This window comes from Phaseolus vulgaris, chromosome 10 (assembly GCF_000499845.2).
Source record: "Phaseolus vulgaris cultivar G19833 chromosome 10, P. vulgaris v2.0, whole genome shotgun sequence".
Lineage (NCBI taxonomy): Eukaryota > Viridiplantae > Streptophyta > Magnoliopsida > Fabales > Fabaceae > Phaseolus > Phaseolus vulgaris.
The window spans coordinates 9,528,518-9,540,843 of NC_023750.2; the positions used below are offsets into that span (position 1 = coordinate 9,528,518).

A 12,326-nucleotide genomic window follows, 5' to 3' on the forward strand; every position below is an offset into this window, starting at 1 on the left:
GAGGTCCACTCTAGTGGGTCGACCGATAGTATAAGCCCCATTACGTTCAATCAAGGTCAGCGAGACTAATCCGCGAATAGAAGCTAGGTAATGCAGCCCTAAACACGGTCCAACTCCTTAACCCGACCCAATAAGGAAGGCCCATCACAGATAATATAAAATAGTGCATATTCCAAGAAATAGGTACGTCATTATCTACAGTACTCTAACAGCCGAGTGTTGAACATTTTCGCTAACTTGAGCGTTGGAGTGCCTTCTACAGCTACCCCCCCACTCGATGTTTGCGAGACGACCGAGCACTGAGGCTACGAAAGGAAGGTTAGTAATGAGCAGAGGAGGTTGGAGAGCATCACGACCGACCGACATCAAGGAAGAAGACGCATCCTCTCAATAGTTTTCCAGACCCCAACCCTTACGCGAGAGTATGACTGATGCTAACCAGAATGCGTTGTTATTGTCTTTGTAAAGAGAGATGGTCGAGCTGAGAAGAAGGAATGAGGAAGTAAGGAGGAAGAATGAGAAAGATATTGAAGCCCTGGGAAAATGAAGACATGAAGAAGAAGCTGATCGAGGGAGGACCGTCCTTTGTGCTGACCAACCCAATCGGTAAGTCAGTCACCTCCCCTCCCAACTCGAAGACAGTTGAGGAGACTAAGGTCAAGGCTCCCACCCAAGAGATGGATGGTGAGTCTTGCCCCCAACAAGTCAATTCGCACGAATAGTACGACTGACTTTGTGCACCGACACCCGTTCACCGATTCCATCATCGGGGTCCCACTGCCAGACAAGTGGAAAGGCTTTAACAAGGACTGCTACGATGGGATGACCGACCTAGATGAGCACATTGATGTGTACACCACGCACATGAGCTTGTATACCACTGACGACGTGGTCATGTGCCGAGTATTCCCCACATCCCTAAAGGGAGGAGCTTTCGACTGGTTCACGAAGGTCTCTCTCTTCTCCATCGATAGCTTCACAACGATGATGTCCAAGTTTGAGACACAGTTCACCACAAGCCGCCCGCACCATCTGACCTCCATCGCCCTGGTTGGTATCCGCCAGGAGAAGGGGGAGTCTTTAAGAACCTTTTTTGACAGGTTCAGCAAGGTGGCGATGAGCATTCAGAACCTCAGCCCAGATGTAGCCATGCCCCATATGCTAACGGCCCTGCGTCCAGGACCGTTTGCCGATAGCCTCTACATGCAACCGGTCGACAACCTAGATGAGCTAAAAAACAAGGTTGCCAAGTATATGCATTAATTTGGAGGAACTGAGGGAGTTCCACAACCAGGCCCGTGCAGAGGCCGACGGAGAGAAGGAGTGCCAAGGCCAATCGATCAACTTGGGAGAGAGAAGGAGGGACAACCAGTTCTCAAGGTATACCCCGTTAACAATTGAGAGAGGAAAGATCCTGGACGAGGCTCTTAGCGCCGAGCTGATCCCTACACCAAGGAAGGCATCAAGCCCCAAAAATGTCGACCGAAGGAAGCGTTGCCGATACCACCAGAACAGTGGGCATTCCACCGAGGAATGTCAAGCCCTCAAGGATAAGATTGATGAGCTTATCCAAGCTGGACATCTACAACACTTTGTCCACGACGCCCAGGGCTCAAGACGGTCTCCCAGGTGGGACGAGCCCACGAAGCGGAGAAAATGCTCCCCTCAAAGGGTCAGGGACGACCACCAACCAGAGCGTCAACAAAGAAGAGACGATTGCCCGCGCAGAGACGATCACCCTTGGGAAAATGAAAGAAGAGACCAGAAGGAGGTCATCAACACCATCGTTGGAGGATTCTCTGGCAGTGGAAACTCCAACAGTAACCGGAAGAAACACCTCAAAGTCGTGCAGCAGGTGAATGCGATGTCATTCCGACCGAGAATGCTGCCCATCACCTTCATCGATGATGATTTCAAAGGTGTTGATTATCGACAAGATGACCCGATGGTAATATCAGTCGACATAGACAAGTTCACCATCATGAAAACGTTGGTGGACTAAGGAAGTTCAGTAGACATTCTCTATTGGAAAACCTTCAAAGTCATGAGGATACCTGAGGCAGAAATGGTACCATACGACAACCACGTTGTCGGTTTCGCGGGTGAGAAGTTCGATACCAAAGGCTACATCGAGCTCATACCACCTTCGGTGAGGGGTATAGAGCCTCTTGACTCACTCGAGTGCTCTTCAACTACTTAAATAGGGATCACATACTTTGACCTTGCTAAACAGGGCATTTTGTGCTTAAAGAATCGCCCCCTTTCCAAGCTCGATCTTTTACCCCTTCCATTAAGAATGACTTGCTTATAATCTTGGAGCGTCTGACTTGGGCGTTGGCTTACGCACTAAGTCAACTTTTGAATAGTTACCCTTGTTTAGAGCATCTAACTTAGGTGTTAGCTCACACACCAGGTCACCTCTTAAACCCTTTTACTTTTGTTTAGAGTATCTGACTTGGGTGTTAGCTCACACACCAGGTCAACTCTTAAACCCTTTTACTTTTGTTTAGAGTATCTGACTTGGGTGTTAGCTCACACACTAGGTCAACTCTTAAACCCTTTTACTTTTGTTTAGAGTATCTGACTTGGGTGTTAGCTCACACACCAGATCAACTCTTAAACCATTTTCCTTTTGTTTAGGGTATCAGACTTGGGTGTTAGCTCACACACTAGGTCAACTCTTAAACCCTTTTACTTTTGTTTAGAGTATCTGACTTAGGTGTTAGCTCACACACCAGGTCGACTCTCCCTTTTACTTTTGTTTAGAGTATCTGACTTAGGTGTTAACTCACACACCAGATCAACTTTTAAACCCTTTTCCTTTTGTTTAGGGTATCTGACTTGGGTGTTAGCTCACACACCAAGTCTAGTCTTCGACGATTTCCTTTTCTTGGAGTATTTGACTTGGGTGTTGGCTTACACACCAAGTCAACTCTTAACAATTACCTTCTGAAAGTGTTACCACCCTCTAGGGTGTTCGAACTCAAGTGATCTCACCAACGCTGAGGTAGGTCGTCTTACCTGCCCTCAACCAAACAATCTTATGCGATAGCTAATTCAGGGTGCCTGGACTCAGAATCTTACCAAGAAAAGGTTGCCCCTATGAATTATACCAACTTTGAAACACCTAGATTTGGAATCTTACCAAGGAAAAATGTCACCTTGTCTAATCATTACATAATCAGTTATACACACATGGCACTTACACGGATAACCCACCGGTAAGTCTTTTTATTGTGTGCTAACAAAAAAATAATTCTGATGCACCATCTTTCAAGAACAATTTTTCATTGGGTGACCTCATTAGAAAACCTCGTAAGGGAAAAAGAGTGTCCCCTTGATTATTTTCATTGTTCATAAAACATTTAACAAAATATATCAACTAAAATAAAACTTAAGGTTTGTCCCATTCCATGTCCGAGGTATAGCTCCTCCCTCTAGGGTTTCAAGCCAGTAGGCTCCGTTCCCGAGTACCTCCATCACATGGAATGGGCCCTGCCATTTTGGAGACAACTTATTCTCCAACTGATAAGGGTGAGCTTTTCGCATCACCAAGTCGGCAACTCGGAACTGCCGAGGCTTCAACTTGGTCTTTTGCTTCATCTCCACCCTTCTCTTAAAGCTTCAGGATTTATATGGGCCTGTTCGCGCACCTCATCCAGCAGATATGGGTTCACCTCCCTCCCTTCATTATATTCTTCTATCACGAAGTTTTGGAATCGAGGTGACCTTTCTTGGATCTCTATAGGTATCATGGCATCTGACCCATATACCAAACTGGTAGGCGTTTCCTTAGTTGTGGACTAAGGAATGGTGTGATAGGCCCACAAAATTCGAGGCACCTCTTATGACCAGGTCCCCTTAGCCTTCTCCAACCTCCTCTTCAAACCTTTGAGTAGAACTCTGTTGGCAGACTCGACCTAACCATTCCTCTGAGGATGCTCCACAAAGGCAAACACTTGTTTGATACCGAGCTTCATACATAGCTTGCATAATTGCTGACTTGCAAATTGGGTACCATTATCGGACACCAAGTGCCTTGGGATCCTAAAACGACAAACAATGTTTCTCCACACAAAGTGTTGCACCTTGTGGGCAGTTATCTGTGCAAATGGTTCGGCTTTTATCCCCTTGGTAAAGTACTCAATGGCTACCACAAGGTACTTCATCTTACAAATTGCCAAGGGAAAAGGACATAATGATGAGGACCAAGGAGAGAGGACGCCTACCCATGATCATGACCAAGCCCAACCCATGACCTTAGCACGCACCATACCTCAGAGGATTATTAGGAGCAAAGCACAAACTCTGGGTTCTGAGTATCAGTTGGTTTCCCTTTTTGTAATTTGCGTAGAGTAGGTTTATATAGCATAAATATGAGGTGAAGACATAAGAATGGGTCTATGAGATGTCGATTAGGGTAGGAAGGAAACCCTACCTTCTAGAATATGTTCAATGCTGCGACATTGACCAAGGTCAATACCCTAACCGCACCATATTTTTTTCCTTGCCCCTTATACTCTCATTCCTTGTTTTCCAAGGCTCCTCATTCTATAAATAGGAGGCATCCCCCTTTGTAATGACAAGTTGAAATTATAGAAAAGAAATTCTGCACAATTTTTATGTGAATAGTGAGTGAGTGAGTCTCCTCCAATTTGGTCTTATCTTGTGGGTTAGGATGCTCTCAAGTGGCGACCTCCTCTCACTTATCTTGGTGGTTCCACCCCATCAAGCGGCGTGATACATCATTGCTCCACCATCCATAAGTTCTTCTTTCATCATCTCTCCCATTTATCCATTTCCATTTCATTCTATCATAAACATGTTCTTAATTTTGCTTCCTTGAATTACATTCGGTTATTCCTTTTGCTCTTATGTTACTTGTTTAATTCCACACCATATTTGTCATCATCTTCACCATATAATTGTTTTTTCCTTTTGCCTTTGTAAAATGAACCTTCACATCTACTTAATCACTTGGTTAAGTTAATGTCCAGTGGGGATTTTCCTTAGGTTTTCACTCTTATTTGTTTAACAATCTCAATTCTAATTCTAAAAGTGTCACCTAAATGAACAATCCTAAAATCAACTCACATCATGTGGTTATTAGATCTTAGGTTCTTATGCTTAATTTGCTTTGGTTGATTTGGCACTTTAGAATTTCTTTACATTCTAGCACCTTTACTTCTTGTCTTTAAATTCAAGTACATTTAAATTCTAGTCATTATTTTATTGCTTTTTTATTTTCCAACACCTTATTTCTTGCAGCATTTTTTTCGGCCTTTCTTTATATTCATAGCATCTTTCGTTTTGAATATGTTTCTTAATATGTCTTCTATTGATCTTGCCTTTTTACTTTGAGTTTTATGTTCATTAGTGTTCTAGGAGTCCTTGTTTTGATTCTACTTACTTGCTTTTAATTGTGAAGTTTGCAAAGTAATTAGAAACTTGTTTTTAGTAGAAGTAGATTTAAAGTTTCAAACACATGATTTCAAGTGTTCAATTATATTGAATCCAACCAAAAAAAAATTGTGAAAATTGAAAGTTCTTGAAAATATGCATGATGCAAGATATGTTCATTCTTTTCCATAAGTCACATTAGTATTAAAAAAACAACATAGGTATTTTAAAGCAAAAAGTGATGCAAAAACAGCAAAGAAGATTTAAAAAGCATCTTTGGTTATCACTTGGCAAGAAAATCATTTTCCAAATATGGTATTCAAATTGATTAGCAAATTTTTTTCAACCTTGTGAATTTTTTATCCTTTTGCTTTAACAAAGTTCTAAATAAAAGTTTCATAGTTAAGAGTTTAGTAAGTTTCTTAGAGTCTTTTTGTGTGCCTTTTCTTGCTTGTCATCTTTTTTCAAAAGTTTAGTCATAATCTCTTAATTCAAATTTGGTTTAGCCTTTTCTTGTTTGTCTTTTCTTTCTTTCCTCAAGTTTTGTGGTGAATTTACCTTGAGCAAGTGTTGAGGTTTTGACATTCTTCACTTGAGAGTTTTTCAACCACAAGAAAGACCTTGGCTAAGGGAGGAATTCTTGTTTGTTGAGTGCTTAAAGTGTTTTTATTCAAATTGTCGCAAGCTTTAACTTTCTCACTAACTTCTTTTCTTTGAATTGTTTGTTCCTTGTGTTTCTTGTTTGTTTTATGGCTCATATTTCAAGTGGAGAATCTTCTAAACCCCAATCTCTCGAAAAGGCCTTCCTTATGGGAGAATTGGCAGCGGCCAAAAGAACTATAGCCCAAAAGGATGAAGAGATGAGGCAAATGGAGGAAAGACTCCAAAGGCGAGAATTGGCCTATGAAAGACCCCAAAGAGGAAGAAGACATCATCAAAGGCATGAATCACGAAGTTATCAAAATTATGGTGGCCATGAAGAAGAGGACGAATGGAGGATGCATCATTTTGAACATAGGCGCCAAAATGTGGCAAAGCCTTTTTTACCATTTGTAAAATTGCCTAGTTTTAGTGGGGAAGGTGATCCCAATGTTTATTTAGGATGGGAGGCTAAGGTAGAACAAATCTTTAATGTTCATGAGGTCCTAGATAACCAAAAGGTTAAGTTAGCCTCCTTAGAATTTTTGGATTATGTCATGCAATGGTGGCACAAAATTGTAATGGACATTGGTTTAAACAAGAGGCCAGTCGTGGTCTCTTGGGAGGATTTAAAAGTATGCATGCACGCTAGATTTGTGCCTCCACATTATAGGAAATAGCTCTTGTTGAAGCTCCAACGACTTCAACAAGGAACACAAAGTGTGGATGCTTATTTTAAGGAACTTGAAATAACCTTAACAAAAGTTGACATGCATGAAAGTGAGGAATCAAAGATGGCTAGATTTTTAAGTGGCCTAAGAAGAGATATCCAAGATCTGATAGAACTCTATGAGTATACCTCTTTAGAAAAGTTGGTTCACCTTGCCATCAAGGTAGAATCACAAATTTCAAAGAAAACGTCTTTTCAAAAATCTCATAATGATGGCTTTTACCACTATTCTTGGAAAAACAAAAACAAAACTTCTTCAACTTTTCCCTCCAATTTTAAGGAGTCCACTTACAAACCTAGGGATTCTAGACCCTCACCTTCCACTCCTAAATCCCCAACTAAAACCTCAAGTAGAAAATGCTTTAAATGTTTAGGTTTTGGTCACATTGGTTCAAATTGTCCTTCCAAACGTAATATGATAGTGTATGAAGTGGTAGTTCTAAGTGACCATAGTTCACAGAGATCTAGGTCTCCCAATCCCTCTAGATCCTCAAGTGAAGAAGAGAGTGAGAGTCCATGTGAAGGCGACTTATTAGTAGTGAGACGAATGTTAGGCCAAGTTTTAAAGCCCTTGAATGAAAGCCAAAGAGAAAATATTTTCCACACTAAATGTCTCATTAATGATAAGTTGTGTTCTTTAATAGTGGATGGGAGGAGTTGTACGAATGTGGCAAGCACGAGAGTAGTATATAAACTTGGATTGTCTACTATCTCACATGCCAAGCCCTATAAGCTTCAATGGCTAAGTGAAGAAGGGGAGATCCTAGTTAATAAGCAAGTCCTCATAGCCTTTTCTATTGGCAAATATAAGGATGAGGTCTTGTGTGATGTTGTACCTATGGAAGCTACTCATATTCTTTTAGGTAGGCCATGGCAATATGATAGAAAAGCTCTTCATGATAGCCTTACCAACAAAATTTCTTTCAACTTCCATGGGCATAAGGTCACACTAAAATCTCTCTTCATGAGTACCAACTTAAAATGAAAGAAAAAGAAAAAAAGAATTCTAAGAGAAGCCTTCTCATTTCCACAAGAGGTCAAAAAAGTAATGCTTTCCCAAAAGAACATTTTCATAGCTTTTCCTAGGGCCCTTGAGAGTGAGTTGGTGTTAGATAGTCCCCCTTGTTTAGCAAATTTGGTAAAGGAATTTGAAGATGTTTTTCAAGTCCCCCCAAAAGGATTACCTCCTCTAAAGGGCATTGAGCACCAAATAGATTTATACCCGGTGTTTCTTTACCAAATAGGCCTGTATATAGGACCAATCCAACCGAGGCCAAGGAAATTCAACAACAAGTAGAGGAATTAATAGCCAAGGGGTGGGTGCAAGATAGCATGAGTCCTTGTGTTATGCTTGTGATTCTTGTCCCTAAAAAGGATAGGAGTTGGAGGATGTGTATGGATTGTCGCGCAATAAACAACATAACCATCAAGTATATGCATCCCATTCCTAGATTAGATGACTTGTTGGATGAATTACATGGGTCTCAAATATTTACCAAAATTGATCTTAAGAGTGGTTATAACCAAATTCGGATTAAATCGGGGGATGAATGGAAAACCGCCTTTAAGACCAAGTTTGGTTTATATGAGTGGTTAGTCATGCCTTTTGGCTTGACCAATGCTCCAAGTACCTTCATGCACCATGTTTTAAGACCTTTCATTGGCAAGTGTGTAGTAGTCTATTTTGATGACATTCTTATTTATAGCTTGTCTTTAGAGGATCAAGAGAAGCATGTTAGGTAAGTGTTAGAAAACTTTAGGAAGGAGAGTTTGTATGCTAATTTTTCTAAATATATGTTTGCATTAGACCATATAGACTTTCGAGGGTTTGTGGTGAGTTCCAAAGGGGTGCATGTAGATAAAGAAAAGGTTGCATCAATTCAACATTGGCCAACACCCACCAATGTTAGTAAGGTACGAAGTTTTCATGGACTTGCTAGTTTTTATAGACGGTTTGTAAAAGACTTTAGTACCATTGTCGCACCTTTAAATGCCATAGTAAAGAAGGATGTGGTGTTTAAATGGGGACAAGACCAAATTGAAGCTTTTGAAACTTTGAAAGAAAAATTGACTAAGGCCCCCATTTTGGCCCTTCCTAACTTTGCTAAGACATTTGAAATCGAATGTGATGCCTCAAACATGGGCATTGGGCTTGTCCTCGTTCAAGAGGGTCACCCCATAGCTTATTTTAGTGAGAAACTCAAGGGTAGTCATCTCTACTACTCCACCTATGATAAAGAACTTTATGCTCTTGTTAGAGCCTTGCAAAATTGGCAACATTACCTTTTTCCAAAGGAGTTTGTGATACATAGTAATCATGAATCCCTTAAATATTTGAAAGGCCAAAGAAGGCTTAATAAGAGACATGCTAAGTGGGTGGACTTCATTGAGCAATTTCCTTATGTGATCAAACATAAGCAAGGAAAAATAAATGTGGTTGCGAATGCTCTTTCAAGAAGGTATACCTTGCTAAATGTTTTGGATGTTCAATACTTAGGTTTTGATCACATAAAGGAAATCTATAAAGATGACCTTGATTTCTCTCTCATCTATCAATAATGCTTAAAAGGATGCCACAAAGACTTTTTCGTCCATGATGGTTTTCTTTTCAAAGGAAAAAGACTTTGTGTTCCCCAAGGGTCTTTACGATAATCTCTTGTTAGAGAGGCACATGAGGGTGGTCTTATGAGACACTTTGGGGTAGCTAAGACTTTAGATACGTTGTATGAGCATTTCTTTTGGCCACACATGCACAAATCCATATATCGCTTCTGTGACAAATGCATAGCATGTAGGAAGGCTAAATCTAAAGTGCAACCCCGTGGTTTATATACCCCTCTTCCCATCCTAACTATGCCTCGGGTAGACATCTCCATGGATTTTATCTTAGGTCTTCCCAAGACATCAAAGGGTATGGATTCTATCTTTATGGTAGTGGACCGCTTTTCTAAAATGGCTCACTTTATTCCATGCCACAAAGTAGATGATGTTTGTTTTATTGCAAATCTCTTCTTTAAGGAAGTAGTTTGTTTGCGTGGGCTTCTTAGAAGTATTGTATTCGACAGAGATTCAAAGTTCTTAAGTCACATTTGGAGAACTTTGTGGGGAAAACTCGGAACTAAACTCTTGTTTTCAACTACTTGCCATCCCCAAACTAATGGTCAAACAGAAATCGTTAATAGAACTTTGGGTCAAATGTTAAGGTGCCTTATTTCCGGGAACCCAAGGGTGTGGGAAAATTTACTACCTCATATCGAGTTTTCTTATAATAGAGTAGTAAATTCTACTACCTCCCACACCCCTTTTGAGGTTGTCTATGGGTTCAATCCCCTCACACCTCTCGACCTTCTTCCTATTCCTATACTTGATGAGGTGTTGCGCAAAGATGGTTTTGAAAAAGCTTCTTTTATTAAAGACTTGCACCACCACATCAAGTAGCAAATTGAAAGGAAGGTAGGTAAGTATGTTGAGCATGCCAACAAAGGGCGCAAGGCATTAATCTTTGAACCCGGGGATTGGGTTTGGCTACACTTGAGGAAGGATAGATTCCCTACTCATAGGAAGTCCAAACTTATGCTACGCGGTGATGGTCCTTTTCAGGTCATCAAAAGGATTAATGACAATGCCTATGAGTTGGATTTGCCTGATACGTACTTAGGTAGTCATTCTTTTAATATCAGTGATCTGACTCCCTTCTCTGCAGGTCTTCCAAATTCGTGGACGAATTCCCTCCCACCCGGGGAGCATGATTAGGACCAAGGAGAGAGGACGCCTACCCATGATGTGACCAAGCCCAATCCATGACCTCAGCACCCACCATACCTCAGAGGATTACGAGGAGCAGAGCACAGAATCTGGGTGCTGAGCATCTTTTTTATTACCTGAATGGGCCTATGAGATGTCCATTAGGGTAGGAAGGAAACCCTACCTTCTAGAATATGTTGAATGATGCGGCATTGACCAAGGTCAATACCCTAGCCCCACCATATTTTGCTCATTGCCCCTTCTGTTAGAATATATGGCTTTAAACTATAGGGGGTGAATTGTTTAAAGAGAGTTTTCACAAACTTTTCAGCCTTGAATGAAATTACTTCAAGAAAACCTTGATTAAGAAATCAGTTTTTCAAAACATAAAGCAAAGACACAACACTAGTAAAAACAATCGGTTGTTTTACCGAAACAATCGGTTGTTTATACCAGTTAACAAATATCAAAACTGAATTTAAAGAGTTAGGGATAGAGAAAATGCACACAGATGTTTATACTGGTTCACTCCAAATCCATAGCTACATCCAGTCTTCTCAGAAACCCAGAGGAAATCCACTAAGCAATCACACCTTGATCACTTACACCACAACCAAGAAAGTGACCTTGAACACCTCAAGACATACACTCTTCTTGGCCAACACACCAACACTAAGATTGTTGATCTTGATCCCCTCAAGAACACACAGCCAATCTCAGCAAACACAGAAACGAAATTTGTTCAACAGAGTACAAGGATTACACTTGTTACAGAAGATAATCTGAAATCAATACAAGCAGAATCCTATTCCACACACTTTGATCAATCACAAACTCTTAGCAATCTCAGCTCTTTGAAAAACTCAAAAACTCTATTCAAAAATCTTGTTACTCAAATCTTTTTTTCTGAGTATATTCAAAGATGTTGTTTGTTATCAAATCTTAACAAACTCTTAAATTGCATTTAATGATTTTTCAAAGCATTTAATGAATGGAGCGTAAGCAGATAAATCATTTAAAGCTCAGTCAAAGATAAAACAGTTTTTTTGTTATGGTCCCAAAACAAACAATCGGTTGTTTCCTCGAATCAATCGGTTGTTTTGGTTCTAACAGTTCAACCATTTGAAAAACAGTTTTCAATCTTTTCTCAAAACATCTAAGTATAAACAATCGGTTGTTTCGACAAAACAATCGGTTGTTTTAACTTAGTTTGAAAAACATTTTACTTTCAAAAAGATTGAGAATGCCTATGCTTTAGATTCGATCAAGGGGTGGATTACAACACTCAAACTACCCCAGAACTAAGCTAAAACAGCACAGCAACAACAAGCACAGCCAAGGCTTCAACATCCTTCAAAGGGTTTGGATTCTTCAAAGCTTGAACACCACTTGGTTCAACACCTTCTACCATCATTCCTTGTTTTCCATGGCTCCTCGTTCTATAAATAGGAGGCCTCCCCATTTGTAATGACAAGTTGAAATTATAGTAAAGAAATTTTGCACAATTTTTATGTGAGTAGTGAGTGAGTGAGTCTCCTTCAATTTGATCTTATCTTGTGGGTTAGGATGCTCTCAAGTGGCGGTCTCCTCTTACTTATCTTAGTGGTTCCACCCCATCAAGTGAGGTGATACACCATTGTTCCACCATCCATAAGTTCTTCTTTCATCATCTCTTCCATTTATCTATTTCCATTCCATTCTATCATAAACATGTTCTTAATTTTGCTTCCTTGAATTACATTCGGTCATTCCTTTTGCTCTTATGTTACTTGTTTAATTACGCACCATATTTGTCATCAACTTCACCATATAA

The 12,326-nt window shown here is 40.3% G+C and overlaps 2 protein-coding genes across 2 annotated transcripts in view; both read left to right on the forward strand.

Moving 5' to 3' along the window:
- Positions 1 to 822: 822 nt before the first annotated feature.
- Positions 823 to 2,002, forward strand: LOC137814129 (uncharacterized). Its single transcript, XM_068616704.1, has 2 exons — positions 823 to 1,242; positions 1,295 to 2,002. The coding sequence occupies exons 1-2, from the start codon at positions 823 to 825 to the stop codon at positions 2,000 to 2,002; spliced, it is 1,128 nt and encodes a 375-aa protein (XP_068472805.1).
- A 6,099-nt stretch (positions 2,003 to 8,101) lies between these two features.
- LOC137814137 (PH, RCC1 and FYVE domains-containing protein 1-like) overlaps positions 8,102 to 12,326 on the forward strand; it is a 36,629-nt gene continuing 32,404 nt past the window's right edge. Inside the window, exons 1-2 of the mRNA XM_068616717.1 lie at positions 8,102 to 8,396; positions 8,577 to 9,228. Coding sequence (XP_068472818.1) covers positions 8,102 to 8,396; positions 8,577 to 9,228 — 947 coding nt within the window. The remainder of the gene's footprint in view (positions 8,397 to 8,576; positions 9,229 to 12,326) is intronic.

Excerpts from the sequence above, each read along its gene's own strand:
- LOC137814129 (XM_068616704.1), top strand. The coding sequence starts at position 823 with ATGACCGACCTAGATGAGCACATTGATGTGTACACCACGCACATGAGC. Across the intron at positions 1,243-1,294 it reads TAGATGAGCTAAAAAACAAG|GCCCGTGCAGAGGCCGACGG; the intron begins GTTGCCAAGTAT and ends TTCCACAACCAG.